The sequence below is a fragment of the Lycium barbarum genome, chromosome 6 (genome assembly GCF_019175385.1).
Source record: "Lycium barbarum isolate Lr01 chromosome 6, ASM1917538v2, whole genome shotgun sequence".
Classification (NCBI taxonomy): Eukaryota; Viridiplantae; Streptophyta; class Magnoliopsida; order Solanales; family Solanaceae; genus Lycium; species Lycium barbarum.
In genome coordinates, this window is record NC_083342.1 from 136,124,211 (window position 1) to 136,147,402 (window position 23,192).

Consider the following 23,192-nt stretch of genomic DNA (forward strand, 5'->3'; position numbering starts at 1 on the left):
GTCATCCTTTGGCCTCACATGGAAAGAGCAACTACAATAGTGAAAAAGAAAAATATGTGAGGGAATGGATAACCACAAATTTCCCTTTTTTTAAACAGCAATGCTGTAGATAAATCTTGCGTACTTAGCAACTTTACGAGGCATTTGTTACCTTTCGTCAGTACAAATATCGTGGAAGTTATAGCTCTATAGAGCAACAGGAAACGTGAAGAGGAACATGCTTAAATTTTAACTTTGGCCTTAAAATTCAAAGGTAGAAGTTGATGTGACAATTCATTATTGATAAGGTCAATTGAACAACAAATGCCCAGCAGACATGAGTGTACAACTACTCCTACAACTCCACAGTTATTCCAGACACGAGTACAACTATTCCAATTAAATCATAATATCAGTAGTTCTATACAACAATTAGGTCATCTAATTTTTAGTCAAGCATAATCTTTTATGGTTGCAGGAAAAACGAACTGGAGTACATGAAATGTGATTTTACCATAAAAGAATCAAAAGACGTCTTGGTGTAGTAAGCCATAGCCCATATGGCCCAAATCATAGATGAGCTCTGGCATGCCTTTCATTTGAAATCACTTCCATTAAAAATGGGACAATTTGCATGATTGACCTATTTTGGAATGGTCTTTAATTTTTATCCATCAAATTGGAATACTTTAATTTTTGTCCCTCACCAAAAAGCTGGCCGAAAATATATCGAGATTCTGGGTTCGAACTTCATCTCTGACAAAAAAAAAAAATACAAGGCAAACGTTGCGATTTTCTTTTTCTTTAACTGAGTTGGGATTTGAACCCAGAACCTCGAGATGTTTTCAGCCACTTTATTTTTTAGGCGAAGGACAAATATTAAAGACCCGCAATTTGAAGGACAAAAATTAAAGACCAGCGCCTTTGAAGCCAATCCACACAAAAAATGTTAAAAATGTCAAATACATATTCTAGGAGAGTGAAGGTGACAATTCATAATTTCAAAGTTTGAAAATTAATGTTTTTTTTAGTATGTTGAATATATCTCAGTTTACCTTTCAAGGTGTAGAATAGTTTATCAACGTTTCCGTTAATTTGGAGATTCTAGAAAAGTGAAAATGACAAATGCATAGTTGACTTCAAAGTCATGCATATTACGCCATTCAAAGTTCAAAAGTTTTAATAGCAATTGCAATTTTATTCAACATGAAACATATTTCAATTTGCTTCTCGAAGTGTATAAAAATCAATAACTTATTGCTTTAAATAGATAGATAATTAACTCTACACATAAAAATTTGCCAGGTTTTACAGTAATGGTGAAAAGGACAATAATCCCATTCCCGTTAAAACAATAGCATTTCATATAATAGAAATAAAAAAACAAGATTACGAAGGAATTCTCGACTATTAGATTACTCATCGAAGGACGGTTTTATCTCTATTTTAGGAAGTAACATCAAATGTAGGAGAACTATTTCTTTTTACAACATAATGTTTATTTAAGAGATCTGAAAATAATCAATCAAGAGATTTTACAAGGTCATTTTAATTCTATTCAAATTGCAACGTATCCAAATTAATCCATTTCCACAACTAGTCAAATGTTGAAAAGGACCAAAGTGCAAAACGTAACTAGTTACAAGGACCAAATAGCAAAACTTAACTCATTAACAAGGACCAACGTGGCTCTCAAGTCTTCAACCATTAACAAGTGTAACAACACCCTCTTACGACGCCGTTTAGCTCAAATCCCCCAAAACCCTAACTCAACAAAAACCCTAGCCGTGATAACAGTCCTAACACCAACCAACAACTCCATTTTCCCCTCAATCTGAAAGCTTAGACACATTAACAATGGCAGGTGGAAGATTCAGAGAACTATTAAAGAAATACGGAAAGGTAGCATTAGGCGTTCACTTTTCCGTTTCAGCAGCTTCAATTACAGGCCTTTATGTTGCCGTTAAAAACAACGTAGATGTTGAAGAAATGCTCGAAAAAATCGGTTTATCAAAAGAAAAAGAAGTAGAAGGAAACGATAAAATTACTAATTTACCCTCAGTTGATGGATTTATCACCGAAGAACCTTTTAATCGTGACGGTGACGTGGCGCCGGTGCCGGTGAAGAAGAGGAATCGTACGGCTGAGATGGCGGCGTCGAGTGGCGGCGCGTTAGCTGTGGCGTTGTTGCTTAATAAGGCGCTTTTTCCGGTTAGGGTTCCGATAACCCTAGGTCTTACACCGCCGATTGCTAGGTTTCTTGCAAGGCGAAGAATTATCAATAACAGTGTATGAATTAATATAATTTTTGTTATGTTTCTTTGTTTTTTGAATAATGTGAATCTCTCTGTTTACTGTATTTTGATTTCCTTTACATTGTCATGAATTAGTAAAACATGAGATAAATTGACAAATTAGAGGGTATCTGGGAGATTTACAAGTCTTAAAAAAATTGATCTTTGTTTGTAAGGAGAAAAAAGTCATAGATATATGCAATTGACAGTTCTATACTTTGTTTGAATTTCAATTGAAGTACTCATTTTTGCTTTCTGAATTTATTTTTGCAATACTGCATTGAAACAAATTTTATCCTAGCATATAGATGCTGTTTGTGGCAGTCATGTCATGAACATTACCAATTAAGTTGTTGTTGCAAGATGTAGCTCAATAGCTAAGACATCAAGCTTGACAACAATTATCTAGAGCGCACTTCTTTGGAACAAATCCCTTAATTCAACTTCTAACATCCAAAATTCATGTATTTGGCAATCCTTCATGATTTCATGCTTACATTTGAAATTTGACCTGCCCCCTGTACTGTCTTGTTAAGAGTTCATGCTGCGCCATCGCTTGTCCATCTTATTGTTTGATAAATGTGCTTATTAGTGCAGTCACTGCTTAGTGGAGATTGATAATTATAGATAGGGGAATGCTTGTTGCAGTTTAGGCAGTGATCTCAACTTAGGGGCGAAAAAGAGGTGAGGAAACGCTTTAGACCCAACGATTTGCAACATTTCATCAACCTTGTGGAATTATTAGGTCAACGATTGATTAGTGCAACAGAAATCAGAACTATTCATAGCCTCAAATGTTCACTCATTTAGTTTGTCTGTATATTCAGCCTGATTCAACCGAAAACTGAACCTCTGTATTGCCCTTGGTGCACTCATTTTTGAAACAGTGAGTGAATCACCATTGTTACTCGGTACCTGTGCTGGTGGGAAAATAAATCTAAGTGACACAAAAGTTGACCGTGGACACCACATTTTCATGAAAGAAGAGATGGTGAACTGCAAAGAACTGGGTGGTTTCTGCAGGCATAGTTGGGAAAACAACAGCTTTGATAATAAATGACCGCCATTCTACTTTTTGACGTATTTTAGAAATGGAAAAGTATCTCGAACCAATTTAGCTATTGAGTTATCTAGACCAGCAGTTTACATGCTGAACGGAGTTAAAGTTCCCTAGATTTATCTATTGACACGACAATCTTGAAGGCACTGGATTGTCTCCTTTGGTCCTTCAAGATCTGTTATGAACTCAATTCACATGTAGAGCTAGCTTGGTCAAGCAATGCATACCATCCAAAAGAAATTCCAGAAGCACGATAATAAGTGAAATAAGTCATTTTCATTCTTCACCATGTACCATAATTGTTTGCTTGTGTGACCTAACAATCAAAGGAACTATGGGTCATCGGGAGAATAGATTTCACATCCTAATAGAGGCAAAACAGCTAACAATTTATTCTCATCCTGGTCCAGGCCATAGGCTGAATAGAGTTCAAATTCTAATAGAGGTAAAACAACTAAGGACTTTTTCTCATCCTGGTCCAGACCATGGTGGATGGAGGTATCAGATATCCATGTTGGTAGAAGGAAACAAGTACCCAATGAATAAGTTGAGGTGCATGCAAGTTGATTCAGCGACCCAGTTATAATTGCCAATTTTGAAAGTGAACCATTAAAGAATTCATATCTCAGAATGGACAAGAATGTGTTGATACCTGTACTAACGGGACGTAACGTGTATGGTGTATCCATTAGCCGATCTTCGATGCATGTACTATATGTGGGTTTTGTCTACCTTCACTTATCATTTGGTATTATTCCTTTTCATATTATACGTTGGCACAGTGATTAATTAGCTATTCTTCTACACAGAAATCATTGAAAAGCAAATTAAAAGATTAAGCATTTGTGAAGTGTAAGATGCGGAGTCATTCAGGGAGACGGCTGTAAAGATGAAAAACATGCCTCAAGAACGAACCATCTGGCTGATCTTATTCTGTTAACACGCAAAATAACAGTTTCAAGTGTTAACAAGGGACTTAAGACATCGCAAACCCAGCTCCTTCAAGTGATCGCTGGAATAAACGACATACAAATGCCTCTAGTACCAAAAGCAAAGAATAACACAAACCACCTTTGCGCGTGCTCTGTATGATTCATGTTATTTTCCATCGCTAACCACTCTTTGCCCCGGCAACCACAAGAAATGGCGATAAGCTTGAAATTTGACATACAAAATTCATTGTTCTTATGTCAATTGTTCAAGGCGCTGGATGAATGGATGAACGGGCCATGAAAGAAATACACTAGCATTATTGGATAAAGAAACTCCTTGTTAGCCATCCAATTCTTCATGCCTTGCAAAACTAGCATAGCAGTCTACACCAAAATCGGAATTGAAGGTTTAATGAACTAATGATAAAGACAAGTACAATTAGCTTGTAAAAGAATCACTCTCTAAGAATCAAAATGTTTTTACAGAATTCTCCAAACAGAGAATTTGAGTTAAACTAACGACCTCACCAATCATTCAGGAAAAACAAAAAATTTCACTAGTAAACTGCCTCCCCAAATTTGGAGGGGACTACAACAATGATGAAAGTTAATAGGCAAGGACAAACAAGTAGCCACCAAACACAACCTACTCGTTCCTAATCACCTGTGTTAGTTAAAGAAATGTTACAGTATAGCAGTAATCCCTGCATTTTGTCCTCCGCAAAAATGACATTGCCTAGCTATCAGCCATTGTAACTATCAAATCATATCCCAAACAGAAGTTCACCAAAAAAAGAAACCATCAAATGTCTTTGACATTTGAAAATGTTTAAAAGGCTGACCTTGCTGGACTGAACAATGATATACACCAAATGCTTCAAGATCTCTGCTACAATTGGTGGAGATGCTTGAACTCTTCACACTCCACTCCTATTTCTTTCAGAGCCAAGAAAAGTTTCGGTACAATCTTAGCCAGCATTAGCTTGAAACCAACTGAATTTGAATTAGCGCTGTTGTTACTGCTTACGGAAGCATCTTTTCTGAGAGAGCCAATAAGGAATCCTTTCATATAAGCGTCACAGGCCTTGAGGATGTAGTAACCACGCATTCTAAAGTGTTCTCTGATAAGCTCTTCAAAATCCTATTTCAATCCAATGTTTTGGAACAAGTTACTATCAAATTTATCAGTTAACAAGAATGAATTGTTTTATCACTAAACCATAGTGCCAAAGGTGATCAATACCAAACAAGTTTACAAACAAACAAGGAGCAATAAACAACAAATGCTCGCCATCATTTGTTCCTAGTATTCATTTTTTTTTTTTTTTTAAAGGTAGGTTCCATGACCTATTTTTCCTCTGAGATACCCTTCTTCTTATTTATCTGTCCATATTTTGTATCCTATTATTATGTTCGTTCTAGAAATTTATTATGAGTTGCTGACAGTAAAGACATCGACTGCCTGCTTAATCTGGAAGTATTGAGAAGGAAATTAGCGGATCAGAATCCTATACCATTATTTGACGGATGTAGCATTACCTAGTCAAACTAAAATCATCACTGTTGCAGTTTAATTAGAGCCCAGTAAACGCAACATACACATGTTTCAACAACGCCAAGAGACCAAATATGACATGACATCATGATTTATCAATTAAGTCCATTGGCATTATGGAAGTAATCAGCTAAAAATGAAAAAGAAAAACAAGCATTATCGTGACTCTTGTCCGAAAGGTGAAACAAGCATTTATAAAGGGAATTTTTGAGTTAGAGGTCCACATTTTCATTTTTCTACCTGAGTCAATGATACACTATACAGCAGTTCTCTCAAACGGATTAGATTGACAGAGAAATGCCAAGTAGAAAACAAAACAAGCTGTGATCCAAGAGACACTAACTTCAACTGAGCTCATGAACAAATAGATGGCTAGTAAAGTTGGTCCATCAGAAATATAATAAAATGAGAAGACATTCCAAGCCTGAAGAGTTATGGATTGCAGTTCTTGTATTGGGAGAAAGAAAGAGAAAAAGATAGTTTGTGTATAATTGGTTTTAAATTTTCAAATAATAACTTTATAATTGGTTTCAAACATCTCAAAAATAAAGATGAAATCCAAAATGGAGAGTTATCAAGGATGTCGACAGTAGATGTTGTAAGAGATGGAAGATTATCAGCTACTCATTCATATTGCACATCAAACAAGGCAAAATGGCATGTCAAACTAGAACAATTTAACATGGCTTGCCAAACATAAGAAAATAAAATATCAATTACCTTAGGAGACTTCCTCATCAGATACATCATTGTCTTGCAGTTCAATAAGAAGGTATTTTCGTTGTATGATAGTGAATTTTTTTCTCCTTCAGCTGTCCCAACTTGCTTGTCATAACCAGCTTCATTAAAATATGGCCTGGAATTCAAGACTAGCCCTTGAAGTGAAACTAGGACTTGAAGTATACTTGAGGATGAAGGATCCCAGACCTCATTCCCTCTGCCCGTCCAAGTATTTAAAAGGCTGAGACAAACCTTCCCTTCCTCATACAGGTTTGGATTTATCCGCCAGCCACCAGAATGATAATATGCTGACTGCAACACAACATAAATATTTGAAAAATAACTTAAAAATGAAGTCATGAGCCAAAAGGAGATTAGAGATGCAAACTGTAACCCCCTAGACAAAGGGGAGAAGGATTCAAGGAAAGCAACATTAAGTAGGCTTACTGGTGGAACATCAGGGTACTCAGGTGGAAGGTGGAAATCAAAGACGAATAAGCCATCTTGGTAAGGAGTCCCATATGCTCCAACAATCACTGCCCTTAGAAGATCCATGTGATCTTCATAAACACGTACATATATTCCATCTGATAAAAGCAGTCTGAATGTTAAAACTGATGATTTGATAGCCGACCCCAACTAGTTTGAGATCGAGGTGTAGTTATTGTATGTTAAAGTTGATGGTGTCACTTGAATGGTGAAAATAAAAATTTAGAGAACAATTATAACATATGGAGAGCTAAATCCTATGATAATATACCTACATATGAAAAAAAAAAAAAAAAAAAAGGTCTCTCTGATAAGATACCTGGCAGGTTATTCTGAAGGATGTTCCAATCTTGTTGAACTTTCTTAAGCCACTTCCTCCCAGCATTATTCTGCACATAATGATCAACACAGCTCAGTAGAAGACCTCTTATAAATTTGAAATGAGATAGAATCGGGCACTCAGAAGAAAGGACGCTCACAAAGTCACTCATAACTAGCTCGCCTTTAGAAACCATGATATGAAGTCTCCAACCCCACCCCCTGATTCAAATAGAAAAAAGATATGCTGTTTCTTTAAAACTAGAGGAGAAATGGAGAAAAGGTAGTGTAACACAAGCTATGAACCACCTTGAAGATGGAAAAGTGTGATGGATGAAGGATTCATTCAGAAATTTTAAGTAGGGCAATGACGTACTTACGAGAACCAAATATAGAACACATTTTATAGAACATTAGTCAAGAAGTGGAACAATTTATCAGGAAGAACTTGGAGGCAAGACTAACCTGGCCACTTGTACCAAGAAAATGATGATCATAAGGACCCGTTGTGATATCAAAGCGTTTAAAACTATACGTTTGGTTATCACGTTGATCTGAGGAATTTCCTATTCCTGGCTTCAAGTTAGCTTCAATGATGTCCAACTCTGTCACTTCCATAGTGTCATGTTGTTCTCCCTTTCCTGCAGCAGGTAGCCTTGGGGAATTATCAAGGTCTCCAGACCTTTGAGACCATGATTCATCGCCAGTGTATATTCTGGCCAATGCACCCTCCCTTTCTTCATCTTCACTTCTGGAATCTAAACTCGAAGAATCAGTCTGTTTGCGGCCCCTGGAAAATATTCCAGAGGCCAGCCTGGTCACAAATCCTAGTGCAGCCAGGGGAATAGCCAGAGCCCCATTCCTTCCTGAATCTTCAGTGGCCATGGCACCATCATCATCTTCAATACTGATGTCAGTAGCATTTGTTGTTCCAAGTTCCTGAAGGAGATCCCACTGTTCATTACATCGTACTAATACAAACAGAAACCACTTATTCTCACAAAGCAGTTGAAATAAGTACTATTTTAGTTAATCTCCTAACCTACCTTCAAGATAAAATCAGACAACCTTTTTTTTTTTTTGAGGTAAAAATTAAGATAACTTACTTCACATCTAAAACATAATTTATATTAATAAGACTGGTGATTACTATATGTTAAGTTGTAAGCTAAGCTGCAGACATTACATCTAAGGAAGTTATTTTTGTTTTATCAACGAAAAGATAAAAGGATATAAATAAAGAGGAAAAAGGAAGAAGGCATCTATCTGTGTCTACACCAGCTCCACCCTTAAAGGGTTACTCTTTTCCTTGCGATAAGTATAAAGGATTTTATTTTCGTGCCAGCACCAAGAGATTGCTGATGATGTGCCTTTTGGAGGATTACTTGCAATCCTCCTTTTGATAAATAATCCCTTCGTCCCAATTTATGTGACACTCTTTCCTTTTTAGTCAGTCCCAAAAAGAATGACACCTTTCTATATTTAGTAACAACTCAACCATAAATTTCCCTTTTTTACCCTTAATAAGATGGTTTCTAGCCACACAAATTTCTATAGCTTATTTTAGATCACAGGTTTCAAAAGTCTTCCCTTATTTCTTAAACTTCGTGTCAAGTCAAACACCCTAGTATAAAATGGGATGGAGGGAGTAGTTAAATATTGAAATAGATTATTTGTACCAACATTCAGAAGCAGCCATACTATGAAGTCTGTACTTACTTTGAAAAAGACAGTTTCCTGCACCATCAAGGGCGTATAAATTTTTTGAAGATCTAAGATGATGAAATAGAAACGAACAGAACACCCGTGACACTGGTCGAATCTGATGTTTAAATCAAACAGAACACATCACGATCTGATAACTAATAACAGCATTTTAGCGATCACCTACCTCTTCTACATTCCCCAGGACCTCCCTTTCATGATCTTCAATTGTTTCCCAGCTAGCTGCATCATCACCAACATTACTTCCGGCCGCGATAGACTCATCATCATCACGATCAACAACATAAATTGCTTGAGGCCCAACCTGAAGAAACCAGAAAGGAAGCATGAGAATATGAATTGAAATTCGGGGCAACTGTCATAAGATGCACCACCACCTTAAGAAAAGGAAATATGAAGAAATAAGTACACTGTATTTTCTCTTGATGTTCTAATGTTAGTTATCAATGAAATGTGTGCATCCATACAAATAAGAAAAGCAAATCTGTAAGGAAAAATGATCAAAGATATACACCAGCATGGTTAATGCAGGTCCCTTTTTTTCTTTCTTTTCCCAGTCTAACAGTGCAGAAAGAGTATGAATTGACTGATTGGTTTTCCAGTTTCAATAGTAAACAGCCAGCCAGAAAGACAATCACAGAGAGAAAAAAAAAAATCAATCACGGACATACAAGTTATAAAGGATGATAGAAGAACAAAGATAAAAGGTGAAAGTCTTCACATTAGCCATGGAGTGAATTATTAGAAACTAGGGGCATCCTGAACATGCATTTAGAAATTGGAAAAAGAATTAAAAATCTTGGGTAGTACCAGGGATATCATCCCATGAGCCCACGTGACTTCGATGTCTCCATCTCTGAGTCCAGTGATATTCCCAACCCAAGAGAGATCTGAAAATTCGGAACAAGTATCATCACTTGGAGCGGCTTCTGCTTCATTGCATCTCGAATTCTTTTGCTTATCTTCTTTGGCTTCAGTTGGAACCAACAAATTTTCTGATTCTTCTGTAGATTTCACAACAGCACCCACTTTTGCTGGTAGAGAAACAGGTAACAAACGAACAACAACGTCACCGTAACAATAGTCATAGTCAGGATGCCCCTCAAGCTCATATACACTGACCACTTCCTCTTTGTCAAACTCCTTGGGGTCCTCTGCCCTGGTAACTAGCTTTAACCACCTCACAGAAGCTGTACGTTCCTTTGCATTAACACTTTTCACAACCCCAACACGCCTAACATCATTAGCATCGTCAGCATCATCAGCAGCTTTCTCTATGACATACTGTTCAGCAACAAATTCATGATCTCCGGGGCTCTCAATAGGGATCAAGGATGTAGATTCCAAACCTCTTCCTATTTTTCCATCCTGCCAGGCAACATCAACAGAAGTCCTAGTATTCACAATTAGAAGAGCTCTTTCAAAATTTTCCTCTTTCTTACGTGCCTTTTTATCTCTCCTAACCACAACTTTGCGGATCTTTTTACGATGAAGGGGCCATGACTCTTGGCCTGATTCCTTGGGAACTGACAGTGAATTAGCACATGTACTGGACTCTGCAAGGGAATCATGCTCTAAAGTTTCACAATTTCCATCCACAGAAGATTCCACATCATTTTCCATACATTCACTATTCCCTGTTGATTCCTCCAAATTGACAACTTCTGAATCGCAATCTGCAAAAGATTGAGAAGACTCTGATACAGTTTTGGTGGAGTCACTAAGTTGTAATTTTGACAATTGCTTGTCCAAGGCAAAAGATGATGAAGGAAGAAGACACCAGTCACCTAGTTGCCAGCTTGCATGAGAAAAGCAGGACATCAGTTTCAAGTTCTTCGGATTCTGTTCTTCAGCTGGAGTAGTGGAGGAATTGGGTCCAAATCCAGCAGATGCAATCCAGTAGATGAAAACAGAACCAACAGTAACTTTAGTTACTGTACCTTCTAACCTATTTGCTTTCCACAAGCCAGATAACCATCTGGAATTCTTGAAAACTGATGATGAGCTTGCTTTTACACGCTGACCAGGATAGAAAGGAAAATGTCCATCTTCAAGGCCATTCCTACCAACTGGTTTAAGACGTATTGGGTCAGCCTTCATAACTTTACATACAGAACCATCATCAAACATCACAGTGACATTATCAAAAACATCATCAATCCTACCCAACCAAGGGCCAAGGACAACATAATCACCAACTGTAAAATCCCGAACACGTTTCAAATCCCTAGATGAGACATTTTTAAACATAGATCCATCATGCGCTAACAAATCTACGGATATATTGATATCAACCACCAGTCCTACTTGACCTGTTGGATCAGAAGCTGCAGCGACATAATCACCATGTAGAAATCCTCTGTCGACAACAATGACATTATTAATACTCTCGGTTGACTCAGACTGATCCATCCAGAGGACTCGAACATGGTCTGCGATAAGCGGATCATTCTTATAGTTACTACGGTCTTTGTTCCCATCATCAGTTTCCTCAGCCTTTTCATTGTTATCCCTATCCTCTTCTGTGTTGGAATCACCATCATCATCATCATCATCATAATGAACACCACCACCATCATCATCGTCATCGTCTTCTTCTCCATCATCCTCATCCTCATCTTCATCATCAGTTAAGCTGCTATCTGAATCTGAGTCACCAGCAACCTCGGTGACTATCCCAATCTTCTCATCAGTTTTGCTTTTCACAACATCTTGTCTATATATATAGGAAACATTCTCTAAGTTCTGGAGAATCTCCCCCGGCTTGCATTCTGATCTAACTTTTGGATCAAAGCTAGCCCCATTTGCTAAAGAATCGCCTTCTATCAAATTGCTATATTCGTTTGCATTTGTGGTGGGCTCAGCATCATGATGTCGGCCAGCTTCCATCTAACAATCACAAACAAGAAGACCATCAAAAATTCATTCAAAAACCTTAGTTTTATTTTTTATTTTTACATTGGTAACATTCAAAAACCTTAGTATCCATCCCATAATTCAGAAAAATGTCAAATTTGCGAATGAGACTATTCACTTGTTTTGGTTTATGCAAAAGAAGACAACCTTTATAACCTGCTTCATTAAAAACGAACATTATAACCTGACCATTTTGACCAAAAATATCCGAGACAAACTACTAATAAATCTATCAGTGCTAAGAAATATGAAACAGCAAAAATAATCAATTTAAAAAAACTTGTTATAACTCCGCATATTCAGTTGGATCATTTGAAATATTAGAAAAGAAGCTCATTCATTTTTAACAAGGAAAAAATACAACCCCACTCATAAAAGCAACTTCACCGCAATGCAGTACACTACAATCGCAAATTTTTAGTGTCCCTTCGAGAACAACACCACATCATTCTCAAGCTCAAACAAAGCATAATCATGATATGAAATGAAACTTTGTCTGTATTATAAAACCAATGACCCGGTCAAATAATCTTATGTACCTATTAAAAAGAAATGACACTAACCAAATGAACCACCTAGGGCTAGCTTAGAGCTGTGAAAATTGAATAATTTATAGAAGAGACACCATGGCCCAGAACAACTAAATAGTTAAACTCACTTTAAACTCACCTCGCCCTAATTTCCTGATTAAAAATAGAACTAATGAAAAAAGGTTCAAATACAGTTTCTGGTCAAAAATTTCATCTTTTTCTCAGATTCCTACATCAGCCAAACACAGCCTCCATCCAAATCCAATCATGTAACCCTAGCTTCAATTTACCAAAATAACCCGATCATTCCTCAAAAATTTCCATCAACCAGCCAAAAGGAGCTGGAAACATCACATTGAGACCCCATACATCAAAATACAACTGAATGAACCGCTAAAAAATCCATACCAATAACAAAAAGGTAAAAAATGAATTTAATCTCTTTATCCATTCAATTAAATTTCAACAATGTCAATGAAGATAACGAATATACCTTTGGAATCGGAGAATTAATTAACAGATACAAAGCTGGAAGTTATTGCGATTGTATTATTTGGAATGAACGGCTATCTCTTTCATGGTATATATATATATATGTGTGTGTGTGTTTAATTTGTATATTCTTCAACTTTCCTACGAATGTGAGCTAAAACGGTGAACAGAACTAAGCCGTGAGGTGAGGGGCAATATTGTCATTACGTGCCGTATAAGTCTTTTTGATGGCATTGGTCGTCTTAAATTACCCAATTTACCCCTCATCTTTTTCTTCTTTTGACAAATGACACTGGGTTGTTTGGTTTGCAGATTAAATTATTTTAGGATTATAGTACGGAGGCTAATTTATGCATCTGGAAAGTTGGATAAAATATTTTAAAATTTGATTGATTCCAAAATTAAGTTTGTGATTAATTTTCTCAAAATATTAACTTTACTAAATAGAATATGAAATTGTATAAAATTAATCTCAAACTTAATTTGATATCCCGCCTTATCCAGGGTACCAAACGACTCATTTATATTTGATTTATTTGTTTATAATAAATTTTATCCTCTTTTTCTATTAACATATTCTGATTGTGCTATTAGTATTTTTCTGTCCAGTTAAAATATCTCTCATGCTGAAAAAAGTATAATACTTTTCTTAAAAGATTGGAAGAAGCAAGCCAATTTTGTTACAAAATCCATTTCCCTCAACAAGTTAAGTATATTATTTAACGTAGTGGTGAATCAAATAGTTTGTTTGGTTTTGATTAATTCAACGGTCCACACATATTGTTGATTTATAAATAATTTACTTATTTTTCTCCTTACATTGAAATATTTGATTCAATTTATAAGATTCCTCCATATTACCCTTTTATTTTTTTGATGTAAAATCTAATGAAAAGTTGAGTTTCAATCTTATGTTTTTGAGTTTTTAACTTATTTATGAGGAAAATCAACTAACTACAATTATGACGAACATTGCTATTCTAGTAATAGTAGCAGAATGAATGAAAGATAATTCCAAAAATAACAAAGCTATTCTCTTATGATGACAAATTCCAAAATCCAAAAATAACAAAGCTATTCTCTTATGATGACAAATCTAGTAAAAACAACGCACATTACGGAATTGATAGATGAAAAATAAAAATAAAAACATTTTCAAATTTAAGTTTGGCTCCTCTCCGTCTAAAAGTAATAAATTTGTTTTGCCAAAAATAATTTGGCACTTAAATTGTTCCAAAACATGTTGTTGACTTATTGGGACACCACTTGTTTGAGCAAGAACCTCCAAAAACTAAAATAGGAAAACATGAGGAAGAAATCAAGAAAATAAAAACACTATTACTTTTAGGGCTAGTTTGGTACGCGAGATAAGATGGGATATTCAAGATTAAATATGAGATAAAATTTGTACAGAGTTTGATTGACGATATAAATTTAAACTGACAATCAAACACAATATAAATCTTTATCTCATGTTATTATGAATATCCAAACTAATCCCATTAAACTTGAGAATATTTTGTCCTACCTCATTGGTTGAATAAATTAGTCAAATTAAGACAAACAAACTGAAACATAAAAAGTATTGGCAATCTTTTTTATTTTTTATTTTATTTTGCTAAGAGTAGTAGCAATCTTATTATTATTCTATGTGACTTCTGGAATTTCATTTTTTATTTTTAGGAAAAACCTTTAGCTTATGAAAGCTTAAATTCAATTTTTCGTGTCACTCTTCAATTATCAAAAAATAAATTAACGTGGTTAACTTTGAATTATCCAAGAAGTTTAATAAAAAAATAAAGTATTTAAATAAAACCGTGGTTTAAGAAAAACAAAATGATTTTTCAAATAACAGAAGTGTTAAATATTTATGACGAATCCTTGTTAAACCTGTGAAATTTCTTCTTTTCCGGTTAAATACTTATGACGTCATAGATAAATAATTAACACTGAAAAAAGAAAAAGAGGAGGACTAATATCTTTTTGTTAGTTGAATTAGCAGATTTGCAGAGATCGAAGATGATCGTTTGCGTTGCCGTCGTCGGTGACCAGGTACTCCAACTCTCCGTTTTTTGTTTCAACAACTGATTATTGTTTGTCGTTTTTATTTTTGTGATTGGGATGGACAGAACAATCCGCTTTACATACAGAGCTTCACTGAAGCAGATGATGCCCTAAAACTTCATCACATTGTCCATTGCTCCCTTGATGTCGTCGATGAACGAGGTTTGTTTATATAATTTGCTGATCTAGCTTAGTATCACTTGATCTGACGCCTTACTACTTCATTTTAGCTATAAGAAAACAACTTAATTTACACTTGAATTCTGCCTATGGTTTGTGTCGATTTATTAGGGTTTTTTGGGGCAAAATGTGCATAGTTAGAGCCAGTCATAGCTGATTTGTTTGTTCATTTAGGAGATTCTTCCTTGGATTGTAAAGCCAACTACTTTCAATAACATATGAGTCAGAATAGGGTAGAATGATTTGGGTATATGCTTTTGTGTAGCTAAATTTTTTTATTTGATTATCTCTGGTGAAATGCAATTGAATTGCAGAAACAGAAAACATAATCAGGAAACTTTCCTTCTTGAATAGTCCTATAAGGTGTGATTGCTGTGGAAAAAAAATAATATTGAAAAGTAGCTTATGAGTTGGAAGGCCTTCTCCATTTAATACATCCTTTTTACTTATCCAAAAGAAAGGGAAAAAGATGGTACCATTTTGTTAAACGTCAAGTCCGATACTCCAATTACTAAGTCGGTAAGAAAAAAATCAAAATACTTGGACAGTGAATAGCAGCTGGGGACTATTCTTAGATAGTCTCCACATTTTAATCTAGTTAATGGACCACACTATTAGATCTTTAAATTACTGAATGGCAGCAGAGACTTTTCTTGTTGGATTTGATTCTTGTGTTGTATTATGTGGAAACTAAAAGGAAGCTGCTGCAGATGGAGCTGTTAATTGTAAACATAATCATGATCCTGACCTACTACGGCTTCATGACTGAAGTCTTAGGTTACCAGATAAAAATTGGACAGTCAAACAACTACTGACTGATCGTTCCACTAGCTACTACTTGACCTATCAGACATCCTGTTTTTCTTGGACAGATTTGCTCTTTAATAGGAAAAAGAGGTTTTACTCAGAAATCGTGGAGAATGGATTGTGTTACAGAGTTCTTATCACTTGATTGTACTTTATGGACTTGTATATTTTCTAGCCATTTATTCTTTTCCTGAGGATCTTGCGTAATTAACATATCTTGATATCAAAACTTGGTTAGCATCTGGTTTCTTTTTGACAATTCATCTGTTGTCTATTGCAGTGAACAATCCAAAAAAATCCAGCCCCACTCTGAACGAGACATTTCTTGGCCTTCTATATCCAACTGAAAACTACAAAGTGTGAGTAATACTTACTTGTGCTTAATTTTTCTTCATGGAGAAACTTTTCTTTTGGTGATTGGTGGAGTTGGTGGTATGATTTTTGAGCCATGTTACATTAACACTTGATTTTCATTAATATATCTGCATAAAATGGGTATGGCATGGTGTAGCTGCTTCAGATTGATCTTTTAAAATACGCCAAAAAACTTGCTTAGAAATGGATGTAGCCCATACCGAATGAGTAACTGTAGATGCACTGAATATGAACCATAGTACCAGAGTCTACTTAACATAGACTTTGTGAATATATAAGATCATCGACATTTAACCCTGTCTTTCCCCATGTGCTATTATATAACTGATAATATGTTTACAGGTATGGTTATTTGACTAATACAAAAGTGAAACTCATATTGGTCACAACAGATCTTGATGTTCGAGATGCCGATGTGAGAAATGTAAGTGCTAATTCTCTCCTTGTTTTGCTCTTGCATTGGTTGATTTGCTTCCTCTTTCCCTGTTCAAAACCAACATATCTGCTCCTATTGAAGCATAATGCATTTTTTATATAAAGTAATAAATGTAGTGATTTGAGGTTGACAAAAATCTGAAAGAAGTAGAATTATTCATCTTCTTTCTGACTTGGGTTCTGAAATGATTTGTATTTAGGAATACAAAGTTCTTGGAAGCCTTTTGTCTTCTTTAGTGCTTATGACAGAAAATGAATATCTGAAAACTATGTGTCGACCCATTTAGGTATATTCTGCAAAACAGACAGTTAAAACATGGACAAATAGACTCCTCTTGTGTCTGAGATCCTTTAGCATGCACCTTGTTACCTTGTAAAACAAAAAAAAAGCATGCATCTTGTTACGTTTGATGATTTGTTTCTTTCACACAATTTTTTGTTGGTAACTCTTTGACGAGCTACTCAGATATTATCATTGTTTGCATTATTCCACTCTTTGTCGCTTGAGGCCGTTCAATCTTGTTCTCTAAAATCAAGTGATCTATATATGTGTCTGTTGCGAAAGAAGTCAGAGTCTGTTTTACCTGATATCGTGAAATGGAATAGAAACTATAATTTCGCTGAGTCTCTTTTGTGGTTATTAGGATAACTTTCATTTATCATGGTGTGTTGTTAAAATATCTTCATCTAAACAGTAGCTATTTCCTTAAATTGGCAAACTTTCATGTAAAGAGTAAAGGCATAACTCCTACGTTAAACAGAGTGAAGCATTGATAGACTATTGTTGTTATCACATCCTTACAAATCGGTGCACTTAGGAAAACATTACCGATTGTAGAACCAAAGTTTATTTATGTCTGAACTGTAAGACAATCTAGTGTCCCAGGTTTGCTACTGTGATATGTTGCACAAACAGCTATACCAGTTTGCAATTTGCCAAAGGATCAGTTTTCCACTGTAAAAAACAGTAATGCAGTTCCTAGTACGTAACACCACATTAATGTATTTTATGGCACAGAGAACGGACATACAGTTTCCCAGTGTAAAACACAAAGGCACCATCATCATAATAAATGAACAACTGTAAACGAGTTAATTTTATGATTTATCCACCAAGTTGGTTAATATTCCCTCTACAGGAAAACTGGGACGTAGGGAACTGAGAATACATCGTTTGAATGATACCAATGGCTATATGTCCAAGAAATACTGTTGAAGCACATTATGTTTAAGATGTTCTACAGTATGATGTATGTGTAGTTAGCCTTTAGCATGTGTAGTTAGCCTTTAGCATAGCAGATTGCTTAATTATTTTTTTCTTTTGGTGAAAACAGTTTTTCAGGAAATTTCACGCCGCATATGTCGATGCTGTGTCGAATCCATTTCACGTTCCTGGCAAAAAGATAACATCCAGAACTTTCGCTGAAAGGGTTAGCACTATCGTCAAATCCTTTGGTTTGAGTTCAGCTAGTTGAATGACTGCTTTCAAAGTCATTTTGCAAGGCACTCCAGTGTACCTCTACCCCAAGCCGATGAACAAAATAAGGATGAATTACCATATTTTTGCAAACTAGCTGAAGGGTATTTGTCAGATTTGCTACTTCGCATGATAGTAACCAAAATAGACAAGTACATCCGTGTATTCCGTTTTATTGATTTTAAGATTTACTGAACCATAGTGTGGATTAGGTAATTACTGGTTTTATTTAGTAGTCATATGTACTTGCAAGACAGTTGTGTTTGTTCAATAGAAGATATTTTCCATAACGCCATCATAAACAGTTACTCTAATATTCTGCTCTGGCTAGGAGAACACTTGATACCAGCAGTTTCATAAACTCTTCTTATCCAAATTTTTCCCTCATCTTAACAAAAATGAGATTATACTAGTGCAGAAAGACTTAATGATTGATGGCAACACGTTGAGTACATATTATTTCGACTGAAATTCTTTCAGGAAATAAAATGTGTAACATGAGGTTAATCGGTTACTGGAAATTTAGAATGATGAAGTATTAAGTTATGTGCGTTGACAATGTGTAAATTTTTTATACCATCAGATTTAAGTGATCGACAACCTTGGTTATTTTTCATAGCAAGATGATATGATAACTTATAAAATAGAATAATAACATGCTATATCAAGTTAAATTGCATTGATACTGTATAAGTGTATGTAACTTTAATCCATGTGATAATCCTACCAGATTTGTTTTTATTAAAAGCCTCTCTCTACGTTGCTACACTTCCTTTATTTCTCAAATTTTCTGGAAATCGATGCAAGGACAGCCTCATTGTGCATATTAAGACAGAAGGCAATTCTTGAGTCAAAAGCAAGTTGAGGCTCATTTGTGGAGTAAACATCTCCATTTGCCTTTGATACCAACGATCCATTGGCATGGTCCAATGTGGCATCAATTGCACCATCTCGAATTGCTTTTGCTACAATGTTCTCAGCATCATCAACTGGATTTTCAAAATCCAAGTTTAGTTTCTTGGCAATGTCAGCCAATGAAATACGAGAGTACGAGGTGCTGATGTTTCTGAGCCCTGTCCTAATGACATTTTGCCTGAGCCTGATAACCAAGTTACTTGTTCTGTCTTGGCTAAAAGTGCTGGAAAATTTCTCAGCTACTGTTCTAAATAACTCTAGATCTCCAATACGAATAGCCTGCAAAGACAAATATTACAATAATCAATTATAAAGCTCAGAATCTTATGAGGTGAGAATTGTTCAAGGCTATATAACGAGACAACTTATTCCGTCAACTAATGTGAGACTATTAACAAAACCCTCTCTCCTGCCTTGCCAAGCTGGATATCTGGAGCGTGAACAACATAAAATGGGAGCCCAACACTGAGTAAGCCCAGAATAGGGATGAGTCTGACTATGATATAATGTAAAAAGAAAATGACTCGGGCCTAACTTAGAGACTAACTCGTGATGTGAGAATTGTCCAAGACCATATAAGGAGACAACAGTCCATTACCTAACACATATCAATGTGCCACATTAGGCGAAATGTCACAAACTGATTTTCTGGTTTGGAGTATTTTTTCAGCTTATAGCTCTAAGCGTTTCATTCTGTAATTGTAAGCTGAAAATATACTGCCCTACCAAATTTTCAAAGTTTGATTATTCCATACTCACATTTGTCAGCTCCAAGTATGGTCTCAATGCTTTCTCCATTCTTTTCTGTGTAAAAATAGTCCTCTCAGGGATCTCTCCAAGCAATAAGTGGACTATAATAACCCACTTATTGCATTGTATTTGGAAACCAACTGCAGACATTGGACCTTTCTGGGCAGCTTGCAGAAGAGAATCTTTGGCATCTGTGTACTCTAACTGAATTGTCTTTATCTTACCCTGGTAGAAAAGGTATCTGCAAAACTGTTTTAAAAAAAAAAAAAAAGTTATTGCGGACAAGTAGTTCACAGAAATTAAGACATCGACCCATTTACAAGAAGTGAGATTAGCAACCTGGAAAGTAAGGCATGTTTACCTGCTACGACATGTTGAAATATATTGATAGTGTAAAAATTCTTAAACAATACATGATCCCCTAGAAAAGTTGGTTTAGACAGCATACCTGTTGATTAGAAAGAGCTTCGACTTGGTGGGCCTTTGAACGAAATTTTTCTGCTTGATCATACAAGTTGTAGTGAAGGTAATTTCGCAGTAACAGATTAAGAAGTGTTTCCTGTGGTATAATTTCATAACTAGCTGTAAGCTATAACAAATTTCAGTATAGAACTTACACCAAAGACATTATGCAATATCTCACAAACCTGACTCAACTTATTATGGCGTACAGTTGCACTCCGGTACAACGCAAGCAAGTTACTGTTAATAAGGAAGAGTTTCTATTAGATAAAAGACAGTAGTAATAGACCAAAAAAACAAACAAACAAACTTACCCTCGGATTTCAGCAAGATCACCAGCAAGTTCATAACTTAAAGAATAGTAGAAGTAGAGTCTTGATGCAAGAACAGCAGTTGTACTATTCATACTTTTTAGACGAGTGATGCTTTCTGAGGAACAAGCCTTAGCCTGAAGGTAAAATGAATGCTCAGTAATTCCATGAAGTTTAAGTAGAAATGTCCTTACAAAAGTGAGACTGCTTAAACGACACAGCCCATTTGCCTCACCTCATTGTATTTCTTCTGGTCAATCAGAAATATTAGAACAAGCAAGTAGCAATAAATTTCAAGCTCAGGCACCAGACTTTTTGAACGGGCTTCAGTTTCAGACATTTCCACATCAACTTGGTTGTCATGTCTGTCCTGTTGTAAGCAATATAAGAACTCAGAGAGCAGATACTGCATATTGATAGTATATATACGCGTGCATGTCATATAACTATATAGGTATCCCACCATAATTTACAGTTTTCAACTATAAGATGACTAATTAATGTACATCACCAGATAAATAATTATCCTATGTCCTATCACATTGACAATACCAACACATGAAAGTGGTGCACTGGTTTAGATTCCAAAGAACAAGACAAACAAAAGATTGACCTCTGAATCCTCTGAACATTGATTACATCATGTAGAAAGATAAACAAATAAACAGATGGTTGCACGACAAAAGATCTGCAGATGTAAAACCGGTGACCCCCAATTCCTTGGTGAAAAGAGCTGCTGTAAAACATAACAAAATGTCTCCTAATTAATCGCAAAGAATGGCTCCCAACTGAAAATTTATCAAGATCACTCTTGTAACAGAAAGTTATTCACCAAAGCGAATACATAAAAGACACATGTAGAAAATGGTGGATAAAAATGTTTATTTTCAAGCTCAACATTCAAGTTGCCATTTGACTATGAATTTACCTGTGACATGTATGAAGATACCCGCGCATGGACCTCAGAACCAGGGCCAAGGGCATAATTCAGAAAAGCAGATAGTATTGGACCCTTCAATTTCTTCCTGAGTTTCATGGTCAATCTCATAGCCCTGTATATCTTCCTTACTTCACTATTATACGCTCCACTCTTAATCAGTGATGCTATCTCCTTCAAATCTAGTTTAAAAATGATTGTTAAAAACGTAAAATTTGAACTACCAAATTCAAATTTGAAGCACCAGGATGAAGAAAGTACATATAAACAGAAATATACAACAGAAAGGTATTAACTTGAATCTATGGTATATGAATACTTCATGTTTTAACATATCCACGTGGAATCCCCCCAGGCTTTGGTCTATTGGTAAGAGCCCATACTGCATACAAAATCTCAGTATTTAAGTGGAGAATCAAGTTTTGACAGTACGCCAGCTGATCCTCGGAGATTTCTCAGTTATCTAAACAAACATATCCATGAGGAACGGTATCTATAATCGTATCGAATGTTTACATACACGTTTAACATGAACATTTATGCATGCACAAAGAAACAAGAACATACCTTGCAAAACAGAAGGATCAACTGAGCAGTCATATACAGAAGGAGCTGATTGATCTCCAATCTTAATAACTCTATTCATTTTAAAGAAAACCTGAGAAATCAAAACAATGACCATTGAAATATAGAAAACAGAGATAACAACTAAAAGTTCCATGGCTGAAGTACAGGATGTTGTCAGATACTGAAAAGTGAACTAGTTATATACTCCATAGGAAAAAAAAATGAAATGGAAAAGGTAAAAAGAAAAGGACATTACATTTACTGTTTTTTGTGCTCCTCCTAAAAAGGAAAGTATAAGTCCTCCTTATTTTTTTATTTTTTATTTTTGGTTATTGGAAGAACATGTTCTCCTGTAAATTGAAATCCTTTCCTTTTTGGTAGCATCCAAATTAAGCAGTCTCTTTGGGAAACTTTTTAAGAGTGAATTTTGTAAGATTATTTATTATTTTGATGTTTTTCTACTCTCTTTTATATTTCCTTACATCCAATTCTTTTGTTCCCTTTGATATATATTTTTCGTTTGTCGTCTGATTTATCTATTTTGTATGACGACTTATTATTTTCGATCATAATTAGAATAGTTCGATGACTTGCTTTGGCAGCAAGTATAAGAGAATATTTAATCCATGGAAAATGAGAAAGCGAGAGATGAGCTGAGCTTGAAATTCGTTGATTGAGAATGAAGAAATCGCTTTCCTTTTGGCCAAGCAATGAGACACCACATGGCTTCATGATCTTTTATTTTCATCTATGAAGTTTTATACTTTCTTATTGATTTCATTTTCTAAATTGGGTTTTAGTTTTTTTTTTTTTTATGACATGGGAACCCGCAGCCGCTACCCTTCGGGTGCGCACAGGGTAAACCCAGCTTATGTGCAATAGCTCGCAAACCACACAGGAGA

General features: G+C 35.5%; 4 protein-coding genes across 6 annotated transcripts; 2 read left to right on the plus strand and 2 right to left on the minus strand.

The window, feature by feature from the left end:
* Positions 1 to 1,668: 1,668 nt before the first annotated feature.
* On the plus strand, positions 1,669 to 2,489 carry LOC132599338 (uncharacterized). The gene has a single exon (XM_060312662.1). It carries the CDS (start codon positions 1,837 to 1,839, stop codon positions 2,272 to 2,274), a length of 438 nt encoding a protein of 145 aa, XP_060168645.1. The 5' UTR covers positions 1,669 to 1,836; the 3' UTR covers positions 2,275 to 2,489.
* A 1,728-nt stretch (positions 2,490 to 4,217) lies between these two features.
* Positions 4,218 to 13,166, minus strand: LOC132599340 (probable ubiquitin-conjugating enzyme E2 23). 2 transcript variants are annotated; one of them, XM_060312664.1, is made up of 9 exons: positions 13,012 to 13,166; positions 9,883 to 11,961; positions 9,239 to 9,376; positions 7,813 to 8,286; positions 7,349 to 7,418; positions 6,988 to 7,127; positions 6,541 to 6,852; positions 5,108 to 5,406; positions 4,218 to 4,649 (listed from the first exon to the last, which is right to left on the minus strand). In XM_060312664.1, exons 2-8 carry the CDS (start codon positions 11,959 to 11,961, stop codon positions 5,155 to 5,157), a joined length of 3,465 nt encoding a protein of 1,154 aa, XP_060168647.1. In that variant the 5' UTR covers positions 13,012 to 13,166; the 3' UTR covers positions 4,218 to 4,649; positions 5,108 to 5,154. The 2 variants fall into 2 exon arrangements, with proteins under 2 accessions (XP_060168647.1, XP_060168646.1); XM_060312663.1 differs by lacking the exon at positions 4,218 to 4,649 and having other exon boundaries at positions 4,705 to 5,406.
* Positions 13,167 to 14,898: 1,732 nt separating this feature from the next.
* On the plus strand, positions 14,899 to 18,638 carry LOC132599342 (uncharacterized). Its single transcript, XM_060312665.1, has 5 exons — positions 14,899 to 15,062; positions 15,140 to 15,236; positions 16,342 to 16,420; positions 16,779 to 16,860; positions 18,206 to 18,638. Exons 1-5 carry the CDS (start codon positions 15,030 to 15,032, stop codon positions 18,344 to 18,346), a joined length of 432 nt encoding a protein of 143 aa, XP_060168648.1. The 5' UTR covers positions 14,899 to 15,029; the 3' UTR covers positions 18,347 to 18,638.
* A 324-nt stretch (positions 18,639 to 18,962) lies between these two features.
* On the minus strand, positions 18,963 to 23,116 carry LOC132599344 (probable 26S proteasome non-ATPase regulatory subunit 3). 2 transcript variants are annotated; one of them, XM_060312668.1, is made up of 9 exons: positions 22,547 to 23,116; positions 22,291 to 22,381; positions 21,715 to 21,905; positions 21,022 to 21,156; positions 20,790 to 20,923; positions 20,661 to 20,715; positions 20,462 to 20,572; positions 20,023 to 20,262; positions 18,963 to 19,542 (listed from the first exon to the last, which is right to left on the minus strand). In XM_060312668.1, the coding sequence occupies exons 2-9, from the start codon at positions 22,367 to 22,369 to the stop codon at positions 19,123 to 19,125; spliced, it is 1,365 nt and encodes a 454-aa protein (XP_060168651.1). In that variant the 5' UTR covers positions 22,370 to 22,381; positions 22,547 to 23,116; the 3' UTR covers positions 18,963 to 19,122. The 2 variants fall into 2 exon arrangements, with proteins under 2 accessions (XP_060168651.1, XP_060168650.1); XM_060312667.1 differs by lacking the exon at positions 22,547 to 23,116 and having other exon boundaries at positions 22,291 to 22,473.
* Between the last annotated feature and the right edge of the window lie 76 nt (positions 23,117 to 23,192).

What these genes read in the sequence shown, in the direction of transcription:
- LOC132599338 (XM_060312662.1), top strand. Translation starts at nt 1,837, where the DNA reads ATGGCAGGTGGAAGATTCAGAGAACTATTAAAGAAATACGGAAAGGTA.
- LOC132599340 (XM_060312664.1), bottom strand. Translation starts at nt 11,961, where the DNA reads ATGGAAGCTGGCCGACATCATGATGCTGAGCCCACCACAAATGCAAAC. An exon ending in CCTTCAGAATAACCTGCCAG is followed by an intron (nt 7,128 to 7,348) that starts GTATCTTATCAG and finishes TGCTTTTATCAG; the next exon opens with ATGGAATATATGTACGTGTT. An exon ending in TGATGAGGAAGTCTCCTAAG is followed by an intron (nt 5,407 to 6,540) that starts GTAATTGATATT and finishes GGATTGAAATAG; the next exon opens with GATTTTGAAGAGCTTATCAG.
- LOC132599342 (XM_060312665.1), top strand. Translation starts at nt 15,030, where the DNA reads ATGATCGTTTGCGTTGCCGTCGTCGGTGACCAG. An exon ending in TTGCCGTCGTCGGTGACCAG is followed by an intron (nt 15,063 to 15,139) that starts GTACTCCAACTC and finishes TGGGATGGACAG; the next exon opens with AACAATCCGCTTTACATACA. An exon ending in CCAACTGAAAACTACAAAGT is followed by an intron (nt 16,421 to 16,778) that starts GTGAGTAATACT and finishes ATATGTTTACAG; the next exon opens with GTATGGTTATTTGACTAATA.
- LOC132599344 (XM_060312667.1), bottom strand. Translation starts at nt 22,444, where the DNA reads ATGGAACTTTTAGTTGTTATCTCTGTTTTCTATATTTCAATGGTCATT. An exon ending in TGATCCTTCTGTTTTGCAAG is followed by an intron (nt 21,906 to 22,290) that starts GTATGTTCTTGT and finishes TTTTTAAACTAG; the next exon opens with ATTTGAAGGAGATAGCATCA. An exon ending in CATACTTGGAGCTGACAAAT is followed by an intron (nt 19,543 to 20,022) that starts GTGAGTATGGAA and finishes TTGTCTTTGCAG; the next exon opens with GCTATTCGTATTGGAGATCT.